The 26,272-nt window shown below is 46.7% G+C and overlaps 1 protein-coding gene across 3 annotated transcripts in view; it reads right to left on the bottom strand.

Moving 5' to 3' along the window:
- Window positions 1-7,964: 7,964 nt before the first annotated feature.
- The window catches only part of FAM131B (family with sequence similarity 131 member B), a 28,209-nt gene continuing 9,901 nt past the window's right edge, over window positions 7,965-26,272 (bottom strand). For 2 of the 3 annotated variants that reach the window (XM_068142081.1, XM_068142082.1), the window contains exons 2-7: window positions 17,956-18,065; window positions 16,029-16,064; window positions 13,229-13,322; window positions 12,453-12,650; window positions 12,000-12,143; window positions 7,965-11,571 (exon numbers count right to left, since the gene is read on the bottom strand). In XM_068142081.1, the coding sequence (XP_067998182.1) occupies window positions 11,027-11,571; window positions 12,000-12,143; window positions 12,453-12,650; window positions 13,229-13,322; window positions 16,029-16,064; window positions 17,956-18,065 (1,127 nt within the window). In that variant the 3' untranslated portion in view covers window positions 7,965-11,026. Of the gene's footprint in view, window positions 11,572-11,999; window positions 12,144-12,452; window positions 12,651-13,228; window positions 13,323-16,028; window positions 16,065-17,955; window positions 18,066-26,272 lie in introns of those variants that run through there. The other variant, XM_068142083.1, reaches the window with a different exon arrangement.

Here is a 26,272-nt window from a genome sequence, read left to right as displayed (position 1 = left end):
CTCTGCTGCAGTCCCACACTTCTCCTACAGTGTGTTACAGAAGAACTGGGACCTGACTGGCTGGAAAAGCAGATGGAGTCTAAATCAGAGCCAGAGAATGTGTGAGTCACGACAGACAGATTGCAAGCTGGGGGAGAGAAGGTGGAACAAAAATTAAGCACGTTGAGAAGCACGTGGGAAGCTCAGAGTGAGACACAAGCTAACATGGAAAGTCTCTTGAGGTTTGTCACCTGAGAGCACTAGAGCACACACATTTGTGCTCACAGGTGCACACCTACCTCTCTCCATCCCTATTGCCCTTGCCTATCCCAGAGTGACCATGAAGAAGCTGGACTGCTCTGTAGGGAAGCCAAAAGGTGGCTGTTACTGCTGCTCTGTGGAGGCATTCCAGGTGTCCTCCCACCCTTGGAGCAGATGCAGCACTCACCTGCACCATTAGTAGTAAGCAAACATGAATATATATACAGGGACAAAAGACACTGCAGAGAGGGGTTGTGGTGGCTGAAGATGCTTCCACTTCCATTTTACCACTAGTATCTTCACTGAGCTGATGTCAACTATCCCAGAATCACAGAATGTCAGGGGTTGGAAGGGACCTCAAAAGATCATCCAGTCCAACCCTCCTGCCAGAGCAGGATCACCTAGGGCAGGTCACACAGGAACACATCCAGGCAGATTTAGAATGTCTCCAGAGAAAGAAACCACACAACCTTGCAGGGCAGCCTGCTCCAGGCCTCCGTCACTCTCACCATACAGAATTGCTTCCTCGTGTTGAGGTGGAACCTCCTGTGTTTCAGGAACCTCTTCTACCTGTTGTTCCTTGTCCTACCACTGGGCACCACCAAAAAGAGCCTGACCCCTTCAGTTCGACACCCAGCCCTCAGGTTATTTATAGGCATTGATAAGGTCCCCTCTCAGCCTTCTCTTCTCCAGACTGAACAGCCCCAGCTCTCTCAGTCTTTCTTCACAGCAGAGATGTTCCAGTCCCCAGTCATTCTCAGAGCCTCCATTGGACTCTCTCCAGCAGATCTGTCTCTGTTGAACTGGGGAGCCCAAAACTGGACACGTGAAGCAAACTCCCACTGAACCGTTGACAAGGGAACTCCTCTAAGCTTGCACCACCTCAGGCAATCTCAGTAAGCCCCTTCAAAGTCTGAACTCAAAACCGTTGTCCAGCAAACAAAGTCATGCTGATCTGTCACTATGAAACCAAGCAGCACAGACTTGGTTACCTAGAGCCAGACCCCACTTTTTCCCCCACAACCCAAAATACCCCCAGCATTTTAATCAGCACTGAGGCCTTCCCATTCAGCTACTAAGTCAAATCTCAGACCTGTCCCCACAAATCCAAGCACAAGCACTGAAAACCAAGAATGTCTAAGGCTGTTTGAAGCACAGGAGCTTGCTTTTCTCCCAGACAGCTAGTGCAGGTGCTCAGAATCACTGTTTTGGAGAGAGACTCATGCAACACCAAGCTTGCCACTGCCTCTCCAAGCACTGCAATACTGCTGAGCTTCTGCAGGATTCTCAACTCCACTGAACTACTTTTGGTGCTCACCACATAGCAGTCAGAGAAGAATGAGTATGAAAAATCTCCCTAAGAGCAGAAAGCTTAGATAAATAACTAAATCATCTGGCATTGTCTCTAATCCTAATCCCAACTGATGGCCAGTTCATTGACATTCAGCTAATGAAGGTCATTTGGCTAGTCGTTGGAATGTAGCAAAAAGGCTGAACTCTTCCCTTCAGATGGCAGATGGCTGAATGTGAAAGCAGGACTCTTGGTTTGAAACTCATCAGTATAAGGAATTGTAAAACTAAGGAGGACTTAAAGCTGACAGGAGACGAGACAGGGCTTTGGCTGGTTACAACAAGGCTAAGAGACTTGGTGGTGATTCAGATGAAGAAGACACATGGAGATGGGCTCCAGGATGAGACAGATTTGCCTGAACAATTTTTACTTTTTATGGCTAGGGCCTTAAACTTCTCATATGGTAACCAAAGATCTCCTGGGTTCTACATCATAAGCAGATGAGACAATATTGGGAGTGCAGAGATGCTGCTTTCCCTCTTGGTCAACCAATTCCCCAAGCTGCTAAAAGGACTGCAGGCTGAGAATAGAAGTGAACTGTGACCCCCAGAGCCTTGCTGTCCAGTATCAGTGCCTTTCACAGTCCTAGCATCAGACTCCTCTTTGTGTCCTGTTGCGAAACTTGTGTCCACATCTGCCACCAGATGTGTCTGTGTGGCACCATCAGGACAAAGCTTACATGTACCACCTAGAAAATGCCATTTCAGCATAACAGGAAAGCTCACTCTGTGCTAAACTGGAGGATCTCACTCATGTGATGCTATCACCGTATCTGCCACCAGAGCCTGGGGTTTGCGTTGTGACAGCCACAGGCATGCAGGGAATTTTAGCCCTCTGTAGCCAAACAAGATGTTCTTACCTTAACGAGAATTAGTGTATGATATATGTCCTACTCTGGGCTGCTTCTCCAAGCCACCATGGGTCTCCTTCAGACTCTCTCCTTGAGACCCACCCCCTCATCCTAGGACGCTCCTTCCTCAGACACAGCTCCCCTGGAAGCAGCCCCACAGAAAGAAAACGCTTTGAGGAGCCAGGCTGGCAAGAGCACATCTGTTTAATAACAACTCCATACAGGACTGTACATGCTGTTTGGAGCTGCCTCCCCTCCTTCGCTGTGGCTGCTGCCACAGGCAGGCACGGAGGCGCAGCGTGCCGCAGGGTCGTGTGCTGTGCGCCCGTGCGCGTGTGCTGGCACAGGCACACGCCGGTAGCTCACAGTCACAGTATCAAAACATGCGAACACAGCCAACAAAAATCTTCAGGCAAACATGTTTTGGAGCTGGAAGACCAAAGGCAAATCAGACTCCTTTTAGTTATCAAGGGCTAGTGTGGGACATGGTTAGGATGAAAGCTCTCAATAGTGGGTCTCTTTCCCTTTTGGTTTGACTTCCACTCACCTACTCTCCTCCCAAACATCAAACACCTCTGTAAACAGCAGCCCGTGAAGCACAGCATGCAGCCTCTCCCCTGCAGAAAATGTCTGCAGGCCTGAGGGAAGCTCCTTGAAACTGCCTTGGGGCAATCTCCACTGCCCCATAGGCTGATGCTAAAGCAATTTCAGATGCTGAGAATTCAACATTTGAAGTGCCAAGCCTCTAATTACTTTTAAACATGATACAGGAACCCATTCTGCATGCCACCCCTTAGAGTCCCATCCACTGCCCTTGATACCTCCCAAGTCCTCAGTCTGTACACTCCCATTTCTAAATAAAACAACAGCTGAAACAAGAGAAACCCTATTCCCTGTAAAATTATTTTTGAGCCTTAATTTCATAGTGCAGGGATTCCCATAGACCTCCAGTCATGCACAACATCCACAAATTAGAGAAGAAAAACAAATGAAGCCAAAGAATATACACCTGCAAACGAGCTTTTGGCTTGGTGCATTGCTCACACATGCAGTATCTGAAAAGAAGGATTCACCTGGACTTGCCTCATGGGAACTTAGCAGAGCTCTGGAAGGGGGTTCTTAAGTCATGACTAGATTTCATGCCCAACGAAAATGACTCCAGAATGAACTCGGTGAATCTGGACTAGATGCCTTTATCGTATCAGAAGTAAAACTTGGTGCACAATCTTGTCTCCATAAGGGAGAAAAGACATTGAGATGTTTTTGTCTTGCTAACATGGAGATTTGATCCTTCACAGGAAAGCAAAAACAAGAGTGCATCTAAAATGTCCCCAGCCAAAGGAGATGAGGAAGATCCTCAGCAGCATTCCTTCCACAAAACACTGCAACTCCTCTCTTCCTAGAAAACTCAGCAGTAGATAGGTCCTGCCCATGGCAGGGAGGTCAGAACTAGATGATCTTTAAGATTACTTCCAACCCAAACCATTCTCTGATGTCTGTACAGTTTTAGTAATTACACTCTTTCTCAGAAGAGTCACAGCCTGACTCAATTTTGTTCTCTCCCAACAGTAAGTGTGTGCACTGGAAAAAGACATCACATCCTGCTGCTCTTTTGTGCAAACCAATGCTGACAATCACAGAGCTTCTCATGAAGCCCATGGAGAAGATAACACTTTGTTCCCTGTGCTGAGCAAAGCTGTCTGTGCAAGGATGCAAACACATCCTGGTGTTCCACCTGCAGGTCTCCCATGTCCATTTGTCCTCATCCCTGCCCCAGTCAGTGCACGAAGCTGGCTGTACTGCTGAGAGAGCTCCCAAGAGCTTTGCCTAGGCTCCATGGCATGTTCTGAGACACAGACCCAGATCTGGCACAGCTGTCCAACTGTTCCCTTCTGGCTCCTGTGCAGCTTCACTGCTACTTAGCCTGGGAAAAGCCTATGCTAAAGAAGAGGCACCTAACACTGATTTTACAGCTTGCATTCATACCTGAGACTTGAGGGCTGTCCCACCTGCACCGCTTGTTCCAACAGGCACAGCTGTACTCCCATTCTCCCTGTGCAGTTTTCCTTTCCCTGAGCCACAGCACAGTTGCCTTTCCCTGTCAGATGGCTACAGGGGAGGAGAGTCAAAGATTAAACTGTTAACTTACCACCACCAGTTGCTGACTGGAATGGGAGTTTTATTCTTTTCTCTTCTTTTCCTTTCTCTTTTGCAAAGAAGTCCAACAGGTTAGGGTCAATGCCAGACTGTCCAGAGTTGTCTGAACAAATAACAAGGGAAATTCCATCTTGGAGAAATCAGAAGGAAGAGCTTAGACCATGCTAACGTTGCTCTGCTCTCTACAGCACTTAGAGGTAGATTTATTTCAGTCTGTTTCTGCTTCTAGACAATCCCCAATACTGCAGTCAAGGGAAACTGAGCTAAATTTAGGTGTTTGTGGGTTCCAAGAAGAACAGAATTCACATCAGCTTCATTTGGACAATGATTAAGTTCTTACTTAGTGCATTTGTGACATGACTCCTCTGAAGAATTCAACACACTGTGAACTGCTTTCCAAAGATCCAAAAGAAGCCAGTAGGTGTCCAGATTTAGGGAAGTCTCTCTGCCATCACTGTCCCACAGAAATGAATGTGGCTCCAACTAAGGAGTTCCAGCACCAGTTCTTGCTTGTCTAGCAGTTCTCTACCTGAGCCCATTCTGCCTGGAGTCTGCCATGTAGCTTTCTCCCTGTGTTGGGTAAACATCAGCTGCTCTTGGTCTTTTTCCCAAGTCCTTCTCCCAATGTCTTTCCCTCTCTGGCCAAACTTCTCCTTGCTATTGCACAGAGCACACAGAGCTGTCCACAAGCCTTAACTTTTGCACACTACCTTGCCTCACCACCATACCTCAGACCTCTATCAGAAGAAGGGAGCAGTTCCCTTCTCTCCAGTTCTCCTCTCTGGGCCTACAACTAGTATTTCTTAGTTGTGGTTGTACACAGGACATCATGCACTGCCTCAGCCCAGGCGTGAAGTGCCATTCTGGATCTCACACTAGATTGGAACTGGATTAAAGACAGATAAACCTGACCTCCAACAGCTTCATTTCTGTGCAATCCTTTGCCTCTTGCAATTACAGGAGAAGGCTTACCAGTATCTTTAGCTGCCATGGGGTCTGATCATTGAGTGCACATGAGAGTTGTGCATGCTAATTTACTAATTCCACACATTTGTCAAGTTCCTCATTACTCATGTCCTGCCCAATTGCAAAGGTTTAGCTCAAGGAGCCTGTGGATGGGGAGGGACCAGTGAGGGAAATAGCAGGGCAGTAAATAAGAACAAAACCCACATCAAGTAACAACATACTAGAAAGTCTAAGGTAAACAGCAGGGAAGGAAGAGGGGAATATGCACTCCCTGGTACCCCAGCTGGGTTTGTTCTTCTCAGACAGACAGTCACAATCAGCTTAAGCCAAGTTAAGTTACCCCTGCAACCAAAGAAATATTCAACCTGATGATCTGCACGTTTTACCAGCCTGCAGTGATGCTTGCCTGAGCAAGTGAAATCAATACGAGAAGGTGAACCCACTGAAACCTTATTTTGGCAGGGGACTGAGTTAGTTTCCAAAGGGGCCAGTTCCTGAGCAGCCAGGGGAGTGCTGGCATTGGTACTTCTTGGGCAGTACAAGAACACAGCTAGTGGTGGCAGAAGGGGAGCAGCTCCTTAGCTCCTTTTAGCAGCTTGGACTCGTCCTGATGAAGCCATTTCAATGTGCACTTTCCCAGTGCCTAAGCTGATGTAAAGCCCAGCTGCTGACAACAGAGCTCACAACTCTTCACTTCTATACTAAGGTGAAACCAAACTGGCTGGCTGTGGGCTTAGCTCTGCATCAGCACTTGCACAAGCACTGTGGGAGGTGAGCACAGTCAGGGCAGAGGGCTGTCTCCTTCACAGCAGCTCCATTTGATCAGCCTAGAGGTACAGCTCAGAGGAACAGGCTGTTCTCTGTTGCAAGCCTACCATGAAAGGTGAAGATAAAGTTTTTAAGGGGGAAGAGCAACAGGATGTCTTGTCAGTAGCTTCCCAGAAGATTTAGAGGCACAGAAACTGAAAGAAACATCCAGGCTGCATCAAAAGCAGCATGGCCAGCAGGTCAAGAGAGGTGATTCTGCTCCTCTGCTCTGCTCTGGTGAGACCTCACCTGGAGTGCTGCGTCCAGCTATGGGGCCCCCAACACAAGAAGGACATGGACCTCCTGGAGAGGATTCAGAGGAGCCCATGAAGGTGATTAGAGGGCTGGAGGACCTGTGCTGTGAGGACAGGTTGAGGGAGCCTGGAGAAGAGAAGGCTCCAGGGAGACCTTTGAGCTGCATTTCAGTATCTGCAGGGGACCTACAAGAAGGCTGGGGAGGGACTGTTTAGAAGGTAACAGGACAAGGGGCAGTGGTTTGAATCTAGACCAGGGTAGATTAAGGTTGCACATTAGGAGGAAGTTCTTCACAATGAGAGTGGTGAAATACTGGAACAGGATGCCCAGGGATGTGGTTGAGGCCCTGTCCTTGAGGACATTCAAGATCAAACTGGATGTGGCGCTGGCCAGCCTGATCTACTTGGAGGTGTCCCTGCTGAGTGCAGGGGGGTTGGACAAGGTGACCTTTTAGGGTCCCTTCCAACTCAATCCAATCTGAATCTGTGACTTCTCCATCTCAGAGCCTGAGTTTGATGTGGTTTAAGAGAATTTATAAGGCTTGTAAAGAAATCTGAAGATTGATATAAAAGAACTTGGGAAACAGTGTGACTGCTTAGAAACCAGCAGTCATGGGAAGAGGAGCAAGAGAGAATTTTCTTGCAATGGAACCTGAGTTCTTTTCCAATTAGGGTCACTTGTCTTTAAGTCTTCCTTCATGTTCAGCACCATTAATTTCACCAGACAAAGGGCTGGAGGAAAGATGGGAATCTTCTACCTCCACTGCTTCAAGAAAATCCAAAATGTTTGTGCAGTGCAGCTCTGCTTTACAGAGATGTTGTGTAAATGAAGAGTAGGGCTCAGTTTCTTAGTAACTGTAGCTGAGGGATACTGATATTTTCCTCTTATTTTCAGCCTCACAAATTCAATTTGGGCTCTGAGTGTTTGGCTGGACTCTCTCCAACTAGTCTCTCCTCACCAGGATAAAGGAACTGGAGTCCAAGTTTTGATCATGGAGCACCTGTGCCTTCCATATGCTTGAATAGGTGTAGCTGTATCATCATGGCTTTTCTGGGAAACACACAGTGGACTCAGATCCCTCTCTCTCTGACACTGGATGCACACAAGCAGCGAGACTGTTCCAGAAGAAAAGGCCAGGTTCCACAAAGCATTTGCCATTTCCAAAGAGATTCAAACTGCCTTCCCAGTTCAGCTCCAGAATGCTCACTCAAGTAGCAGGTATAGCTGGGCAGACTTGCTCCTTCCAGTCAAACTCCTTCCAATGTAGACACACTTCTCATTTGGATTGTGGAGAGGTCATTTAAACTTCCCCCCCCCCCCCCCCCCCCCCCAGAAAAAGGCTGAAATTTTATTATTCACAGAAAGTGAATGAAGAAAAAATAAATAATTGCATTTAGTAAGCTTGAACATTTTTGTAGAGAGCAGTGTTCAAACCAGCCTGAATTCACAGAGAACAAGAGTCTATGCACAGGTTTCTAGAGTTCAAGCTGTGGAATTATACAGCAGGGTGTAGTTCTCTATCCCACTGCAGAGAGATTATAAACCCTGCAGATAGGTTTGCTCTTCCTATTGAACTCTATAGAACTGGGGGGGTTCCCCATGTAGATAATACCCTGTCACTGCCTTGCACCTCCTTTCAACATCCATCAGACAGCTTAGTAAATATACCACATGCACGTTAAACCAGAAAGGAGCCCTGGGCAAGCTGGCCAACCTGTCCCAGTCCTGAAAGCAACACAGCAGGATCCTTAGAAGCTACTCTGAAAGCTGCCATCAACATCCAGATTGGTCCTGGAGAGGCACATGGGAACAAAATGGTTCAGAGAAAACACAGCAACAGGCCAAGCAGATCTTCCCCCACAAAGGACCAGACCTGACCATTGTTGTTTCCCTGAAGGCTTTCTTAAAAAGCAGCAAGGAAAGATGAACACTTGCTCATCTGTCATCTGCTCATGTTGCCCTGTTCTGGCTATTGTGATTTCCTAGGTCCTGCCCCATGGCTAGACCCAAAACAGTTCAGGACATTAAGCTAGTACTGGCCCTGCAAGAACTCTAGAAGATCATCTTTATCAAACCCTCCTGCCCAGGTGGGGTTAGCACCTGAACATGTAAACATCTTTAAAGAGCTATTGAAAGGTCATCACTCAAGAAAAGAGTTCTCTCCTTGGAGAGATGTAAGCAAGGCCAACAAATGGGTAAAAAATGGTGGGCACACAAACTTTCAGCTCTCACCTACACCAAATTATCAGGCTTACTTAAACACCCAATAGGTCTTTCCTTTAGAGGTTCAGTGGGGAGGGAAGACAGATCCACCTGAAGTGGCCTTAGCTGGAAAGACCTGGACATCCATGGAGGAGACTCTTCATGCAGCTGCCAACCAGGTAAAGTTCTACCTGAGAGTCCCATTCATGTGTTTCATAATTCCTGGACAGCATCTGCCTTGCTTGCCAGGAGCTGCCTGAACTCTGACACTTGGTGATACCACTACAGCCACATTTTGCTCTCCTCAGACATTGTTCCCTGCAAACACACTAGGACTAAACCTGAATCAGGAAAGGAGCACGCAGGACTCGCCTGTCATCTTAAACTACACTGAGCCTGAAGAGGAGGTAAGGAAGAGATCAATACATTATGAATGAAAGAGAGTAGATCTGAGCCAGGGTAAGAGTTGCCCCCGAGACAGCATAGAGTGCCCAGGCAAATTCCACCCTCTAGGTCATCAGATGCAGCATCTGATCTAAACCCCTGCTTTGCTGATGCTCCCTTGCAAGAAATGCCACAGTTCAAACTCACCACTTGGGTTCTTTCTGCTGGTTCTGTTCAGTCCTCCAGCAAAACCAACAGCCTTGTGCAGTTTTCTCTTTTGTTCTTGCCCCCATTTATTTTCTGGTGAGAGCCTGGGAAAAACCCCTTCTCCCCTCTGCCAAAAGGAGGAGTGTAAAAACATGGTGTGGAATTGGAAGAGACTGAATTCCCCCTAGTCAAGGAGCCATATTTTGTTAACACAACAGAAGAACCCGTAAAACCTGGAAAGCTCCTGAAATCAGCTTTCTCCACTCCTGAAAAAGGGATGGGAGGGAAGAACAAACAGACCAAGTGCTGTGCATTATTTACATTGCTTGGGGGTAGGGAAACAAAAGAAGAAAACATAGGCAGGCAGAAGAAATAAATAGGAGAACACTTCCTTTCCCTCCTTTTCCTCTGGCTACATTTGGCACTGCAGGAGGAGTAGCAGAAATGGGAAGGGTGCAGTGTGTGAGTCATGGACAGAGTACAGGCCTTTCCCACTACTAACTGCTTCAGTAGGAACCCAGCAATAGAAAAAGGTTAAAAAAAAAGCCCAAACTGAAAACTCCAATGTAAACTGCATATCTCTGATCTCATAGCTGTAAACACTGTTGCTGGATCTGCTGCCTGCTCTCAGGGCCTTCTCACACTGCCGGCAAGGGGCAAGATAGAAGGACACAGCAGCAGCACCAAGCCCCTTGCAAGAGCCAGCTTGTTATGACTGTCCCCGTAGCTGAAAATGTTCTTTCCACTGGCATCTGGTGCCCAGTGCCAAAAGGACACCCTGCTCTTGCCAGCTCCTGGGAAGGCAGAAATGTCAAAGAGAAAAACAAACAAATGAAAGATTAGAAAGAAACCCAAACATACTGTCTGAGAGCAGGCTTAGATTCTTATCTGCGTCCATCCTTCCATGCCCTATGAGAGCCCTGCCCACAGAGCCACACCAGCTGTGCTCCAGCACAGCCTGTGCCAGCAGAGTGCCATTTGTATCCATAGACACTACAGTTTCATAGCAAGGTGCTGCTGAGGATGTGCTTACACAGCAAACCTCTCATCTCAGTGCAGTCTGTATCAAATACAGCCTTACCCTCTGTACCAGCCACAATCACAACACTAGTGCAATCTATACTTGCAAAGCCATCTCTTCATTTTAAACCAGTTTATATTCAGATATTCTACCAAAGGGGGCCATGTCCACAGAGCCATGTCCATTCTTGCCAGCATGGATTCTGGTCACAGAGCCGCTCCCTGTACCAGGCCTGCCTTATCAGCTATGTTCCCAGTACCAGCAGATGCTGCATCCACAGCCAAGACTTTGTATTAAAAAGATTTAGAAATTATTTACCAATCCAGATCTCTCAAAGCACCTCACACATGTATTGCCCAGAGCAACAAAAGTCAAGAACATCTGTCCATGGTGGAGAGGAAGAAGAGGTCTTCACGTGTCAATTACGTTGAGATTTTCCTCTTGGTTAAAAAAAAACTAATTACAGGTCCGGAATGGAAGGTGTGTCTGCTCACAGGTATGGGGAGCTGAAGAGAAGAATTCCTGTCATTTTACTCCTTGCCACCCCTCTCTTGGTTCAACATGGATGAGAACTTCACAGAAAGCATCAGTTGTTTGTTTCTCCCTCTTCCTCATCGAAGGACTGCACCCCGGAGGAGGTGACATCTGAGACTTTGCGGCTCAGTGCAGCGTGTTCCACCTCCTCTCGAGGAGACAGTGACTCCAGGTCCCGGCACAATGCATCGTCCTCCTCTGGAGAGGGCTTCTTGTTTAGCAGAGGAGCCTTCTCCAGCCGTGGGTTCCCTTCATCCTCAATGTGGTCCTCCATGTACGTGCTGGACTCGGCCCCACAGCCACCCTGAGCAGTCTGGAGGGGCCACACGTGGACCAGGCCTGTGCTCTGGATGAAGTTCTGCTCCTGTCGCTGTTGCTGCAGCTGCTGCTGCTGGAGAAGACTGCTCTGAATCAAAATGCTTTCCTGAAGGTTTGTCTGGGACTCATCAAAATTCTGGCCTAAGTATGAGCCAGTTGCTGGGGAAGCAATGAGGGACTGGTCACTGGTCTCCCAGGCATCAGATGAACCTAAGCAATACATGCCCTGCGAGACGTAGGAGTGAGGCCAGCTATCGTACTGCGTCTGGGCCATATGCTCTGCAAGGACAGGAGGGAAACAACACAGTCAGACACTCTCCAGGCCAGGCTGGCTCCTTCACATAGCCTGAGTGCCTCTGCATGGTACTGTGCTGCACAGGGCACACACAGCCTCTGCGAGGGAGGAGGGTGAACAGAAAAAATGCTTCTAGGCAATAGGTGATGAACTTGATTGTACCCACAACTGAGAGAGCTGGCAGCTTTTCACAGCTGTACCCAAAAAAGGCAAAGGAACTGGGCTTTGGAGCCTCCCTGCTAAGATTAGATTCTTGGACAGCACCACAAGTAGGTGATTCCTCTGCTAGATCCCGGTCCCAATCCCAAAAATTAAGGCTACAAAATAAAACAGGATAAAAGGAAAGAGAGCAACGTGATAACAAGAGCAGGAAGGGGATGTTCCAAGATTAGCAAGAGGCATTGGAACTCACCTTGGCTTTCCATTAGCTCCTGATAGTTCTCAGAGTAGTTGCCTACTGGGTTCTCCTGATTTGAGTTTACACTCACATCTTCACCATCCATGGAGGACCAGGCCATCAGAGTTGCCTCAGAAATAGCAAACTGCTCCATCACTCCTATGCCAAAAGAGACAGGAAGGGGAAGCAGGGCTCTGTGAAATTCTCCACTTGTCACCACCCTCTCTAACCTCATCTCTTGGTCACACTGTCCCTCTCTTGTCCTGTCTCAGAAACACCCATCACCCACAGCTGGCCCTCACCCTTTCCATCATGCATTCCACTAGCAAGGCTCCAACGACAGCCTCTCTCTCCTTCGCCTGTCTGAACCACCCACAGGCTCTCCTGCGTGTCTCTTCCAGGCTCCTGCCATTCAGTCTCTCAGGAGTTCTGTCCTGGGCCCTGCCAAGCAGCCCAGCCCCAGGGTACCTGCCAGGAAGCGTGCCTCCTTCTCGCCATCGCTCAGGTCGGAGTAGGCGTCGGCGTCCTTGCGCGCGGTCTCGTGGGTGTGCTGCTGCTGCTGGCTGCTGCCTTTGCCCCAGCCCTGCCACTCGATCATGTGAGCCACGCGGCCCTGCCCCATGGCCGTCGGCTTTGTGACGTGGTCCTTCATGCTGCGAGATATCCCTAAGGGGCCAGACATCAGAAAACAAGGAGGGGCTATTACACAGCTCCAGGGTAGTGTGCCCTGCTCTTTACCTCTCTTGGAAGAGGAGTTTCTCTCCCACTTTCCTGACAGGGTTCAGGCCTGGGGTTGAGTGTCTCCCACCTTTCACTCTATCACTTTGAGGAGAGTTTCTCCATCTTTCCTTGGACTCAGGGAAGGGAGAAAAAAAGGGAAACCCCAAATATGAAAGAGCATTCCCTTCCTTGCCTAGAATCCATTTAGGACAGTATTAGGCATGAAGGATGGAGCCTGGAAGTGAACAAACTAAGAAATAGAAAATGAGGTTAAACTCAAGACTGTTTGAGGGGAAGCAATTGAGCTGGAGTGCATGGTGAGAAACCAACAGGAATAAGACAAATCTGTTCTTTGAACGGCAACAACTAAGAGATTTCTTTGTCTAGAACCATGGTGGTGAAGATGCCCCTAAGGCATGAGTCGGAAAGGAGCAATTGGGACAGCAACAGAGAGGTACAGGAAGAAGCACAAAGGCCTGTGGAGAGAAGCTGCCAAGGATAAACTCAAATTTTGAGGACCTCACCAGAGAAAGATGATTTAGCCAAAGCCCCAATCCCATAAGCATTGGAGTTGCGTTTCAGCTTGGGAAGGATGGAGGTCGTATCTTCCATGGAGAGCTGAAAAGAGAGAGAAGATGAAGCAATGATATACAGGAAGGAAAAAAGGAAGTTAACTGGAGTGAGAAATCAGTATAAGGATTCCAGAAGGCAGGAGGAAGATGAGGAGCAGAAGCAAGCCACAAGAAAAAAGAACAAAAGAAGAGAAGGAAAAATTAGAGGCTAGTTACCCAGGGCTGGATATTGCGTAACATTAGCCTTGAGTGAGGCCAGGACAGTGGGAGAGGCAGAAGTAGGCTGTGGTAAGCCTCCCTTTGCCTGCTGCCTGTTCCCAAATCTTTGTTAGAAACACAAGACATGGCTGATGGACAGCTCAGGGAGCGGACAATGAGCCAAGCAAGACGCAGCAATGGTTCATACTGCATTCCAGTACAGACATCAATTTTTATGTGCTACTTCTGGGGTTTATTTCTTCCAGTTTTAACAAAATGAACATGACACTATCAGTGGTGTGTCCTTGTTTCAAGCATCTACAACCACCTGTAAAACAGTGATGCCTACAGTTATGCTAATTTCCCTTTACTCTCTCCCCATGTTCATCCATGACAGGGGATCATCCTTTCTGGGGACAGGCAGCAGTCACAAACAGAATCAGAAAACAGTCCCTCAAGAAGAACTCATCAGGCTTCTTCAGAGATGCCAGGCATTGCATGTGAGGCTTCCTTTTCCTCAAGAGCTCAACAAGCATTGCTTCTGCTCTCCATTTCAACCTCTCTGAAAATCAAGTCCAGCACATTAAAAAAACAAGAGAAAGGTACTCAAAAGTAGTGACCATGACACTGGAAAGGGTAAATCTTGATATGAAGCAAGCATTTGCTCATAGGCACATAGCCCATGAAAGGTGAGTGGAGCAACAATTGGGCAGGCAAATAGCTTAAGACAAAGGAAGGCATTGTGAAGATGTTGAGCCAGCTGCCAGAACGAGAGAGAAGTTTCTCTGGAAACTGAGTGCAACCTAAGGCAGAGTGTAAGCTAAGGCATCCTGTAACTTCAGAGCCTGTTATGTCTGTGCATAATGTGTGAGCTGCAGAAATCAGAAAGCAGAGGAAGAACAATAAGAAGTGAGAACACAGCCCATGTTCCATGATGCATTTCTTGATGCACTTCCTCTGGTTGAAGCTTGTCCCCACTCTCTATGCCCCCACTGGTCATTCCTGCCTGGGTGCTGCTGTTCAGTGTCCACTCATTTGTTTGGAGACAGTCTGGGGCCACTTCATGGAGAGGGTCCACAAAAGAAAGCAAACCGCAGAAGGTCTCCACCAGTACAAAGTTGGAGACTTGTGATGTTAAGGAAGGAATGAATAGGATGGGAAGCAAATTCATGAGCCAGTTTTGATACCAAAGAATGTCTCAAACTGGAGTAGGTTTAGGTTGGACATCAGGAGGAAGTTCTCCACAATGAGAGTGGTCAAATACTGAAACATGTTGCCCAGGGATGTGGTTGAGGCCCCATCCCTGGAGACATTCAAGATCAGACTGGATGTGGCCCTGGGCAGCCTGATCTAGTTGGAGGTGTCCCTGCTGCGTGCAGGAGGGTTGGACAAGATGACCTTTGAGGGTCTTCTCCAATCCAATGCAATCTGGGAATCTGTGAACTACACTGAGAAAGAGCTCCATGGATCAAGAATGGGTTTGAAAATGGGAAACTGCAAGTAGAGAAACTCTCTTTTACATGGCTTTGTGTACCTTGCTCTCAGCTAGATGGGGGTGAAGGGAGGGAAAAAAAGGACACTTTTCCTAGACACTTTTCTAGACACTTGTTGCACCCAGCATTGTTTCTCTGCACAACCTGTTCCTCTGCCTGAGCCTGGGCAAACTATGCCAAGAGGCAAGTGCCACAATGACAGAGAGGGTGGGGGTCATCTAAAAATCTAAGTCCTATTGATATCCAGTGCTCCAAATGCTTTCAAACTACAGAGAATCAGAAGATAGCAGATCATTGAAAATGCTTATCCTATGAAAAATGGAGCTTTCCAACCCTGCATTTCCAAGTGTACAAAACTATCAAGCTAAGTCCTGTGAATGTATTTTTGAAGCTTTCCAAGCAGAAAACCCAGTGAGTTTGGAAGCCCTAATATGCATCATTCCCTTTCCAGGATGCTGGCTTTGCATTAGCAAAAAAAGAAAAGAAAAGAAGCAAAACACAACATCTTTTCTCATGGCAGAGGTAGTAAGAGCAACAAGCAACATGGGTTATTAAAACATTTGCTTGTTTCTTCTGCTGCTTGCTAACTGAAGTCAGCTGGTGCTGACTATCTCCCAATGGACATGAAGAATTCTTCTACTTCTGTATGCAACTGAAAATGAAGGACACATTTCTCCCAAACTCCTGGAGAAGATCAAGTGATGTTCTAATCAAAGGCTACAGATTTATTAGACATGCTATAAGAGACCGTTTTTATCTAGCTGGGACCAGAAATCTCAAAAATAGAAGACATGAAAGGTTATGCATTTGTCCCAAAGAGGACAAAGCCAATTTTTATAGCCACCTGCAGATCTAAATACCTGCCAAACATCAAATATCAGAAGACTCAGAGGCAAACAAAAATTCACCACCATCCTCGGAATCATAGGCAGTTCCCAGAACCTCGGTGGCACTAAAGACTTCCAGCCACATTTCCATTCTGGTCCCCACTGTATCCACTGGCAGCCACCCCCTTCTCTTTCTACAACTGAACTGTGAAGAGCAGTATGGCACATACTCACATTGATACCATCCCAGGAGAAGTCTGTCCGTGTTTGCTAAAGAAAGCAAAGAGGGACACCACGTTAGCACAGCACACAAGCTGCAAACAGCCATGCATCTCTCTAGTGGTTTGCCATAATCAACAGCTACTACTCTAGCTGCTGTATTTCCCCCAAAAAAATGCTTTTTTCAAGCTGCTTTCATTCCCTGCTGTTGATTATGGTGTCTGTAGGTACCACGATGCTGAAGGCACAAGAGCAAGTGGGATGACAGAGCAAGAGAGAGAAAAAGCAAGCCCCTTTCCATAAGACTGCCCTTCCAACAGCTCTTCCCTAGCAGCTCTTCCCTAGATGCTGCACTGCTGCCACCCCTGCGTGGGAGCTGCATTGTTCTGAGGCTAACACAAGGAGGAGCTACACCACCTACGGACCTTGAGTGCAAGACAGCCGGTTACAGAATTCTTTTCTGCTGGATTTATTTGCTCTTGCAGTCTCAGTTTGTCCTTTCTGACTCATTCTTGCCTTGTACACCAGGCCCATTTCTCACATCGGCCATTACGGTATCAACACAGAGAATCATACAGCTGTTTAGGTTGGGAAGGACTGCTAAGATCACAGAATCACAGAATGGTTTGGGTTGGAAGGAATCTCCAAAGGTCATCTAGTCCAACGCCCCTGCAGTCAGCAGGGACCTCCTCTACTAGGATCAGATTGTTCAGAGCCTTGTCAAGCCTGACCTTGAATATCTCTAGGGATGGGGCCTCCGCTACTGCCCTGGGTAACCTGTTGCAGTGTTCCAGCACCCTCATAAAGCAGAAATTGTTCCTAGCATGCTTTCACTGAATAAATATTTCCTAATATCAAGTTTGAACCTCCCCTGGTTCAGCTGGGAACAATTTCCTCTGGTCCTGACACCTGTCATCAGGACAGAGCAGTCCCTATCCTCACTCCAATCTCCCTTCAGGTAGCTGTAGAGAGCAATGAGGTCTCCCTTCAGCCTCCTCTTCTCCAGACTGAACCCTCCCAGCTCCCTCAGCCCCTTCTTGTAGCCCAGGTGCTCCAGGCCCTTCACCAGCCTCATTGTCCTTCTCTGGACATGCTTCAGCACCAAAATGTCCTTCCTGTAGTGAGGGGCCCAGAACTGAACACAGCACTCGAGGTGTGGCCTCAGCAGCGCTGAGCACAGGGGATGATCACCTCCCTGTCCCTGCTGGCCACAGTGTTTCTAGCACAAGCCAGGATGCCATTGGCTTTCTTGGCCACCTGGGCACTCCGCTGACTCCTGTTCAGTTGATTGTCAACCAATACCCCCAGGTCCCTTTCCAAGTTGCAGCTTTCCAGCCATACTTCCCCAGGTCTGTAGCTTACCATGGGGTTGTTGTGACCCAGGTGCAGGACCTGGCCCTTGGCCTTGTTGAACTTCACACAATGAGCCTTGGCCCTTCGGTCTCACCTGTCCAGACCCCACTGTAAAGCTTCCCTACCCTCTAGGAGACTGCCACAGCCACACAGCTTGGTGTCATCTGCAAACCTACTGAGGGTGCCTCAATCTCCTCATCCAGATCACTGATAAAGACATTAAAGAGGACAGGCTCCAGTACTGAACCCTGGGGGACACCACTAATGACAGCTCCACTCACCACCACTCTTTGGGCCCAGCCATCAGCCAGTTTTTCATGCAGTGCAGAGTGTACTGGATGACCTTTGGAGATCCCTTCCAACCCCAACCATTTTATGATTCTATCACTAATCATGCCTGCATACCTGTAACCTTAGAGACCTGAAAAGTCAGGTATCCCAGAGAGCAAATGAACTAGCCCTTGAGATAGCACCTCCAGGCTTGTCAGAACTGTCCCTGTCTTTTACATCTTCTGTTCCACTCCAGTCACAAGTGGTTAAAAGCACTCAACCTCTGCAATTGCAAAGTGGGTCCAGGACAGGTACTCACCTCAGTAGAAGGTCGATGGAAGCTGCTGCCATGCAGTGAACTAGTGCTGTCCATGTTGATTTGGTCCACATCTTTCAGTCCCTTCCAGTCCACAGCAATCACCTCATTTCCTGTGGGAACACATCTAGTCAGGCTTCTGAATGCCACTACAATTTGTTCTAGCAGTCTTAAGCCAACTCAGTCCAGCATACAGGAGAAATCACTGAGTTTAAGGCCACAACAGCCATAAATCTGACCTTCCAATTTTAGTCAGATTACCTGTACAGCATCAACTATTCTGTTTTGCATATCTTCATATGAAGACCATTAGTTTCTGGGGGTTTAAAGCATAATGCATGCTTGGCTAAAGCACAGAACCCCAGAAGAAAGGCTTCTAGTCATCATGTGTGACTGAGAAAGAAGCCATCCTTTTGATACCCTGTTCCAATATTAAACCATCATCACTTCAATAGGCACTTCTCCTTTATGATTTGTATTGGTCTGAGCTCAGCTTAGAGCTGCTGGTGCCTGAGCTTTGCCATTCTCAGCAAGATTAAAGACCTTTTTTATACCTGCCATTGCACTTCCAGGAAAGCTATTCATATGCTTGCTTTTCTTCTTGACAAACTACACAGAGGGAGCACTTTAGGTTCCTTACTGTAGAGCATTTTTCCATTCTCCTTAATAAATTTGTGTCTCTTTTTAAAAGATACTTTACTTTTTTCAGTTCTTTGCAATGTGGACATAAAAGCATACACAATAACATATATAAAGCTAGAAGCAGTTACTTGCTGCTCCTCCTCACATTGACTCATTGTGCCATGACCTCACAGTAGCTTCTCGTATTCAGCTGTTTGCTTCTTCCAATCCCTGTGCACTTTGCAAGGCTTTCTGTGACTATCACCCAACCAAAAGCACAGTCTGTGACATTGGATTTTACATGTATTTTAATATGACTTAAAGGAGCTAGTAAACTTAAGAAATTACAACATTGAATGAAAAAAGGTTAAAAATGTATTATTAAGTAAGATTAAATTGCAATAAAAGTGAAATTAATGCAAGGTAGCACACTTTAAATTGTCAGTTAAGTAACCAGGAGTGCTCTGTGTGACCATTCTGTCCAGTTAACGAATTACTGTGCCCTCAGCCTTTGTGCCATCCTCAAACTCTGTTTAAAGTTATTTGCTCCTGTGTCATGGAGGAGAAGTTGTTCCATGTCTAAACTTGAGCTGTTTGGAACCTGGCAAGAAATACAGCTCCCAGAATAATCATCTATTCCTGGATCAATTCAGCAATGTCTAGTCTGTTGGGAATACCTGTCATTGAATGTGAATGGGTCTATTTTCATTAGCTTTCAGGGGGTTATTTACTCTTTATAATAGATGTCTCCTCCACAGACACATGCAAATCCCCTTGCTCCATCAGCTCTGGCACATTTACACTGGTGCATTACTGCAAGAGACCCTACAAAGGCTTGCAGGAGGCAGGCAGAAACTTGCTGGATGGGAAGGCTGAGGCATGCATCAGTTGGAATTCAAAATGCAACATAAATAAATAATGTGGTCCCTTAAAAATGCTAAACACAGCAAGATGAAAAGCAGCAGAAAAGAAATGTTATTTGGATGGGTGTCCATCCCCCCTTCGCCTCTCATCATTCCCTGCTGTTCAAGAAGACCTCTCTCTGAAAGAGCCAAAGCAAGTTTTTCCCTTCACACTTGAAGAATGTTTCTGTCATCAGGGTGATTATTTTCCAGACAAAATGGTTCTGTGATTCTATAAAGACACCTGAAGGTGTGCACCAAAGCCTCCCAGTGGGTCTGGAAGCATCTCAATGCCCAGGCCTTGGCAGGCACCCAGGGCCAGGCTCCCAAGGCTTTCTCTAAACTATGTCATGGCAGGTCTAGATGGAACACTCACTCCATCTGGCTGGGCAGTGCAGCTGCAACTAGGCCACCAAGCCCACTGAGCAAGCATTTATCACTGCATAAAGCCTGGGCACATCACTGCTACCCTCTACCCAGCCTCTGATTAGCTTTTGGCCTCCCCATTTGAGAGGAGTTTCTTTTCTTTCTGCTCTGCTTTGTAAGGCTGTGGCTGGCTGCACTGCCACCAATCTGACCAACAGTCCTGAGTTGGGCAAAGCCAGAGAGGGACGTTTGGGTGTGCTTGGATTCAAGTGAGAGGAGCAAGGTCTTTGCAGGCCCACTCATGGGTTGCCCACTCCTAGCATGGCTGGAGACCTCTTAGATTTGGGGTCCAAGCAAACTCTTGGGCTAGAAATACCTCTGGCAAAGGGCAGTGCCAGGTAGAGCTGTGACAGCCCAGTTGTCAGACTGTGCAACAGCTAGAAGGTTTTGCTGTGCCTCAGCACCAAATGCTTTGCTCTTTTCTTGTCTTCATACGACTGAGAGGGGATTTCAACAACGTATGTAAATATCTGAGGGGTGGGTGTCAAGTGGAGGGGGCCAATCTCTTTTCAGTGGTGCACAACAATAAGACAAGAAACAAGGGGTACAAGCTTAAACATAGAAGATTTCACCTCAGCATGAGGAGAAACTTCTTTACAATGAGGGTGACAGAGCACTGGAACAGGCTGCCCAGAGAGGTTGTGGAGTCTCCTTCTGTGGAGACTTTCACACCCACCTGGATGTATTCCTGTGCGGACTGTCCTAAGTGACCCTGCTTTGGCAGAGGGGCTGGACTCGATGATCTCTGGAGGTCCTCTCCAAAGCTGTGCCAGAAAGTGCTAATCTAGAGAGGACAGGTATAGGAATGGAGGGACTGACTGATCCGGGCGAGCTGAGGGATCAAGAGGTCAGTGGGAGGATGAAAGTGGATTTGAGCAGAGTGAAACCCTGTCCCTGCAATGGGGAACCAGTTGCCTCTTCCTGTAAAGGCAGACCATGCTCCTGTCCTCCATCTGCAACACCACACACTAGAAGGACTGCATTCCTGCTACCAATCTGATCAAGCCAATGATGCTGGAGAGGCAGAAGGCAGCTGTACGAAGCCTTCAGTGCAGCAGCAGAGTCATGTCTGGTTTATCTTCATTTAGCCTGGGTACTTTCAGCTGTTTCTCAGTGTAGCGCTGAGGCCCCTCTGTAAGTCTAGACAGACATCCTGACACACAGAGCAAAACAGGCTGCAGCACTGCTCTGTGGAAACCATGCAAAGACCTCTCCAGCCACAGAGACACCAATTTCAGGGAGTCTGGTTCTCAGCATATGACTCAGCAGCCCCAGATTTGGCAAATAAATTCAGCCTTTGCTCTCAGTTCTGCTGCCCCACCGATGGCTTTCAAGAAACGTTAAACTGTGGGTAAGGTTAGTATTATTCTGGCAGATGGTGGCATCCAGTGGCTGAAGGACATTGCCATAAAAAAACCTATCTCTAAGTCCACACCTGTTCCATATTTGCAGCACTAAAAGCCCATCAAATGTATTTATGACTGTTTTTCTCCAGTTGAAATACCTCCTCTACCTACACAACAAAAGCGGATCAGCAATATGTGATCTTGCATGCACTACAGTCATAAAAACTGAATAACTACTGAAAATTCTTAAACAGTTGCCCAGGTACTGAGAAAGAAATAATTGGAAGAAAACTCTTTAGTATCTGCTACATTTTTTAAATGCAGTAGTATCTGCTGCAGTCTCACAACATCACACACTGTGGCTGCAAAGAAGATCTTGGTGTTTTAATTGGTGCTGGGGCTGAGGCAGGGTTATTGCCTCTTACTCAAAGTTGGATAAAGGTTAGTGGGGTTTCTTTTCCTGTTCTGCTAGAAATAGCAAGAGCAACACGAATCCACAGACATGAAAGATCAAATTCTGCTCTGACAGATGGAAGGAAATATAGAAAAGCAGAAAGAAGTACGGGCAATAAAGTGAGGAAAAGGGAAACTGAAAGCAGTGCATCGTCTTTTAGCATTGCTTCTAGGCAACCTCTTCTCAACCTCTTTCTCCCTTCCATTAGTAAGGGGATTTTCATCTGCAAATGGTACACTTCTTCTTCAATATAATTTCTTTTTCTTCTATTCATCTTTCATCTCAGCTTCTGCTAATCATCATGGCTATTCCATTTTGTAGTTTTATCAGCAATCCCCTCCTACAGAACAGTATTTGCTCCTCTCCATAGAGAGCTGATAAGCAGTTGAAAACGTGAGTGGGTCACAAAGCTAATTTTTAAAGGGGGGTTTTTACAAACACATTCTACTGAAGTTCTCACTGAAGTGTTTTGAAATGAGCTGATGGAAGCTGAAAGATAGCTGGGTTCCAGATTTCCTTGTCATTGTTTCTGTGTGGTGTGTACAGAAGGGAGACAGAGGGCTTTCATTGGCACTGAACTTTGAAACCATTTCTTGATTTTGAAAATAAAATATTGCTATTTGTTTTGAGGAGGTTTATTAACATCATGAGGCCCATCCTTGATCTGAAAGACAACTGAAGAACACACAGGAAAGAGTGAGAGAAAACCAAAGCAGCTGAACTACACTAAGCCACGCTGTTTGCAGATCATGGCTGCTTTGCATTTTTAACACAAATCTGATAAATGAACTCTGACAAACACTCATCGGGGGGAGCAAAAAATAAGAGATGTTTCCATCACAACAGAAGTAAGGTTCCAGCTCAAGTCCTCTAAGCCTTTGGGGGAAAAGTATCTGCTACAGTACTAATAAGGTAAAATCAAGATTTTTAAAGTCAGGCCTTTCTAAATAATAAAGATTAAAAACATTTGAAGAGGGAAAAAAAAGATGGGGAAAGAGAACCTTTTGAGCATTGCAGCTTTGGACTCTAGAAGTTAGAAAATGCATGTACCAAGCAATATGAAATAATGATCATTTTGATGAATGCACTGGAAAGATTCCAGAAGCTCTCTGGATGACTGTATGCCACCTTGCTGATCTAATATTACTACTTTTTCCTATTACAGTAGCTCACTTTGCCACATACTCCAATTAATGATGGAGACACAGGATTTCTGACTTGGACATACCTTCATTTTCTTTGCATTTCTGTGACCATGTCATATTCACCCTGTTTTGAATTACCTAGTCCTTAATCTAAACAAATCCCTTGGGTTTCCTTTTGGTATCTTCTCCATTCCTGTTACCACTGTGTATTCATTGATACTGCATGCGGTACCTGGGTCTGTATTTTGTTCATGTTTGTATCAGGCACCTGCATCTATGCAGAAGCCTTTAACAATCCATTTTGTTGTACCTTCTCCAATTTGTCATCTCATTTTTTTTCCACACTAGGGTAGATAAATTCAGTTTTCATAGACTCATAGAATAGTTTGGATTGGAAGGGATCTCCCATGGTCACGCAGTCCAACCCCGCTGCAGTCAGCAGGGACATCCTCCACTAGGTCAGGTTGCTCAGAGCCTTGGCAAGTCTGACTTTGAATATCTCCAGGGATCGGGCCTCAATCACCTCCTTGGGCAACCTGTTGTGGTGTTCCAGCAGCCTCATGGTGCAGAACTTGTTCCTAACATCCAATCTAAATCTGCTCTTCTCTCATTTCAAACCATTGCCCCTTGTCCTATCACTGCAGGCCTTTGCAAACAGTCCCTCTGCAGCCTTCTTGTAGCCTCCTTCAGGTACTGGAAGGCTGCTCTAAGGTCTGCCTGGAACCTTCTCTTCTCCAGGCTGAACAACCCCAGCTCCCTCAGCCTGTCCTTGTAGCAGAGTTGTTTAGAGTCTTCATTTCTGTTTTTAACTTCCTGACATGATGCTAGCGAAGATGTACAAGAACATGTATTTATTTTAATTGTTTTCTGATGTGTCATGCCAATTAACATGACAAACACATTAATTAAGCAGTGAATTTCCAACACTGCTATTTATCCACTACAGCACTCTCTTCTGTTTCTCAAGTTTTACTTTCTATCAGAGAGCAGAAGCATTATCATTCAGTATTGGTAGCCAATGGTAATGCTGGTGAAGACCAATATTTAGAGTAAATGGTTCAATTATTCTTTTCCCTGAACAACTCAGAAAACAACAAATGTAATTGCAGTAATTATGATCAGTCTTTAAACTGTTCTTTCCCTAATCTCAATTTTCATGATGTTCGTGGGAGTGGAGCATCTTTGTCAAACACAACAATACCACGTCCTGTGAAATGTGGTTGAAATAGAAGTAGTTGAAGCTACTGGGAAGGAGTGATGGATGGGGAGTTTAATCATCAAAACCTTCTCCTTCCCTGCATGCTTTGTAGAGAGCCACTCAAAGCTAGCCAAAAGGTCAACATCAAGGAATGGAATAAGCCTCTGTCATGTGAACTGTCTCGGAGGTGAATCTAAGATGGAAGCATTCAAATTCATAGAATCAATAAGGTTGGAAAAGACCTCAAAGATCATCAAGTCCAACCTGTCACCCAAGACCTCATGACTACTAAACCATGGCACCAAGTGCCACGTCCAGTACCCTCCTAAACACCTCCAGGGACGGTGACTCCACCACCTCCCTGGGTAGCACATTTCAATGGCTAACAACTCTCTCAGTGAAGAACTTTCTCCTCACCTCGAGCCTAAACATCCCCTAGTGCAGCTTGAGACTGTGTCCTCTTGTTCTGGTGCTGGTTGCCTGGAAGAAGAGACTAACCACCTCCTGGCTACAACCACCTTTCAGGTAGTTGTAGAGAGCAATAAGGTCTCCCCTGAGCCTCCTCTTCTCCAGGCTAAACAATCCCAGCTCCCTCAGCCTCTCCTTGTAGGGCTTGTGCTTGAGGCCTCTCCCCAGCCTTGTTGCCCTTCTCTGGACATGTTCAAGTGTTTCGATGTCCTTCTTAAACTGAGGGGCCCAGAGCTGGACACAGTACTCAAGGTGTGGCCTAACCAGTGCAGAGTACAGGGGCACAATGACTTCCCTGCTCCTGCTGGCCACACTATTCCTCATACAGGCCAGGATGCCATTGGCCTCCTTGGCCACCTGGGCACACTGCTGGCTCATGTTCAGCTGGCTGTCAATCAGTACCCCCAGGTCCCTTTCTGTTTGGCAGCTCTCCAGCCACTCTGACCCCAGCCTGTAGCTCTGCATGGGGTTGTTGTGGCCAAAGTGCAGCACCTGGCTCTTGAACTTGTTAAATGCCATCATGTTGGACTCTGCCCATCTGTCCAGCCTGTCCAGGTCCCTCTGGAGAGCCCTTCTACCCTCAACATATGTTCCCAACTTGGTGTCATCTGCAAATTTGCTGATGACTGACTCAATCCCCACACCCAGATCATCAATGATGACATTAAACAGGATGGGGCCCAGCACTGATCCCTGGGGCACACCACTAGTGACTGGCCTCCAGCTGGATGTGGCACTATTCACTACCACTCTCTGGGCACGGCCCTCCAGCCAGTTCCTAATCCAGCACAGAGTGCTGGTGAAGCTCCCAGGTAAAGCTGAGCAATCAGTCAGCTTGAGTCATTCACACAGCTGTGTGAGCATTCCAGCTTACACTGTGTGAGGGAGCAGAAACATGCTGCTGTTGGCACCTATCAACAAGATCCTGGTGGAAGATGAACAGCAAAAGTCTGTTTTCACAAATGAGATAAGGCTCAGAAAAGTTTGGTGCTCATCAAGACAGAAATGTCTTGGACTTCACAAAACAGATGTCTTTGAAATTTTTGATCAAAAAATAAAGACACCTACAGCTCTGAGAGGTAAGATCAGGAATGGGCAGATTTCAGGATCTTTGCTTTGGAGTTGGGTAAGCTAAATGGTTTTCTAGACCATTCTGCCTCTTTCTGCACATAGGAACCTCCAAAACCAACATTTTCCTTCTTGACAGAAAACATTTTCAAACCAAGACTAAAGGCTACTGCATACCATGTCCTTACAACTAAAAGCAAATGAACAGAGAGCCTAATGTCAGACGTGGGCAGTTCTGAGAAGTCATTTAAGTTAAGGAGGTACTGTAAAAAGAAACACATTTAATGAACACAGCTGTGCAAAAGCCTCTCAAAGCCTTGTCTCATTTGCAGAACAAGTATCAGCTGGCATGAACAGTGGCAAGGGGTTTATCCTCCTTCTTCACTGCTTCTCTGAAGTGCAGTGAATGTGTCCCCAGGGCCCTTGTCCAGCACAGTAAGTATGAAAACGTCAAAATGAACCAACGCAGCAGCCCTTTCTTGCTGGCCTGTAGTCCACACTCCAGCAGTGAGATGCAGCAGGCAATTGCACAGGCTGCTCTCCAGGGGTGTTTAAATTGTAGCCTCTGTGGCCAGCACACCACACAGGCACTGGCCTAGAATCATGGAATCATTTGGGTTTGAAAAGCCCTTTAAGATCACAGAGTCCAACCATTCTTTAACTACCAAATCTGAAGGTAAACCATGTCACTC

Source organism: Melanerpes formicivorus, unplaced genomic scaffold (genome assembly GCF_026170545.1).
Source record: "Melanerpes formicivorus ecotype bairdi unplaced genomic scaffold, bMelFor1.0.p_v2 SCAF_8, whole genome shotgun sequence".
In the NCBI taxonomy this organism is placed as follows: domain Eukaryota; kingdom Metazoa; phylum Chordata; class Aves; order Piciformes; family Picidae; genus Melanerpes; species Melanerpes formicivorus.
This window is presented reverse-complemented; position numbering and strand designations above follow the sequence as displayed.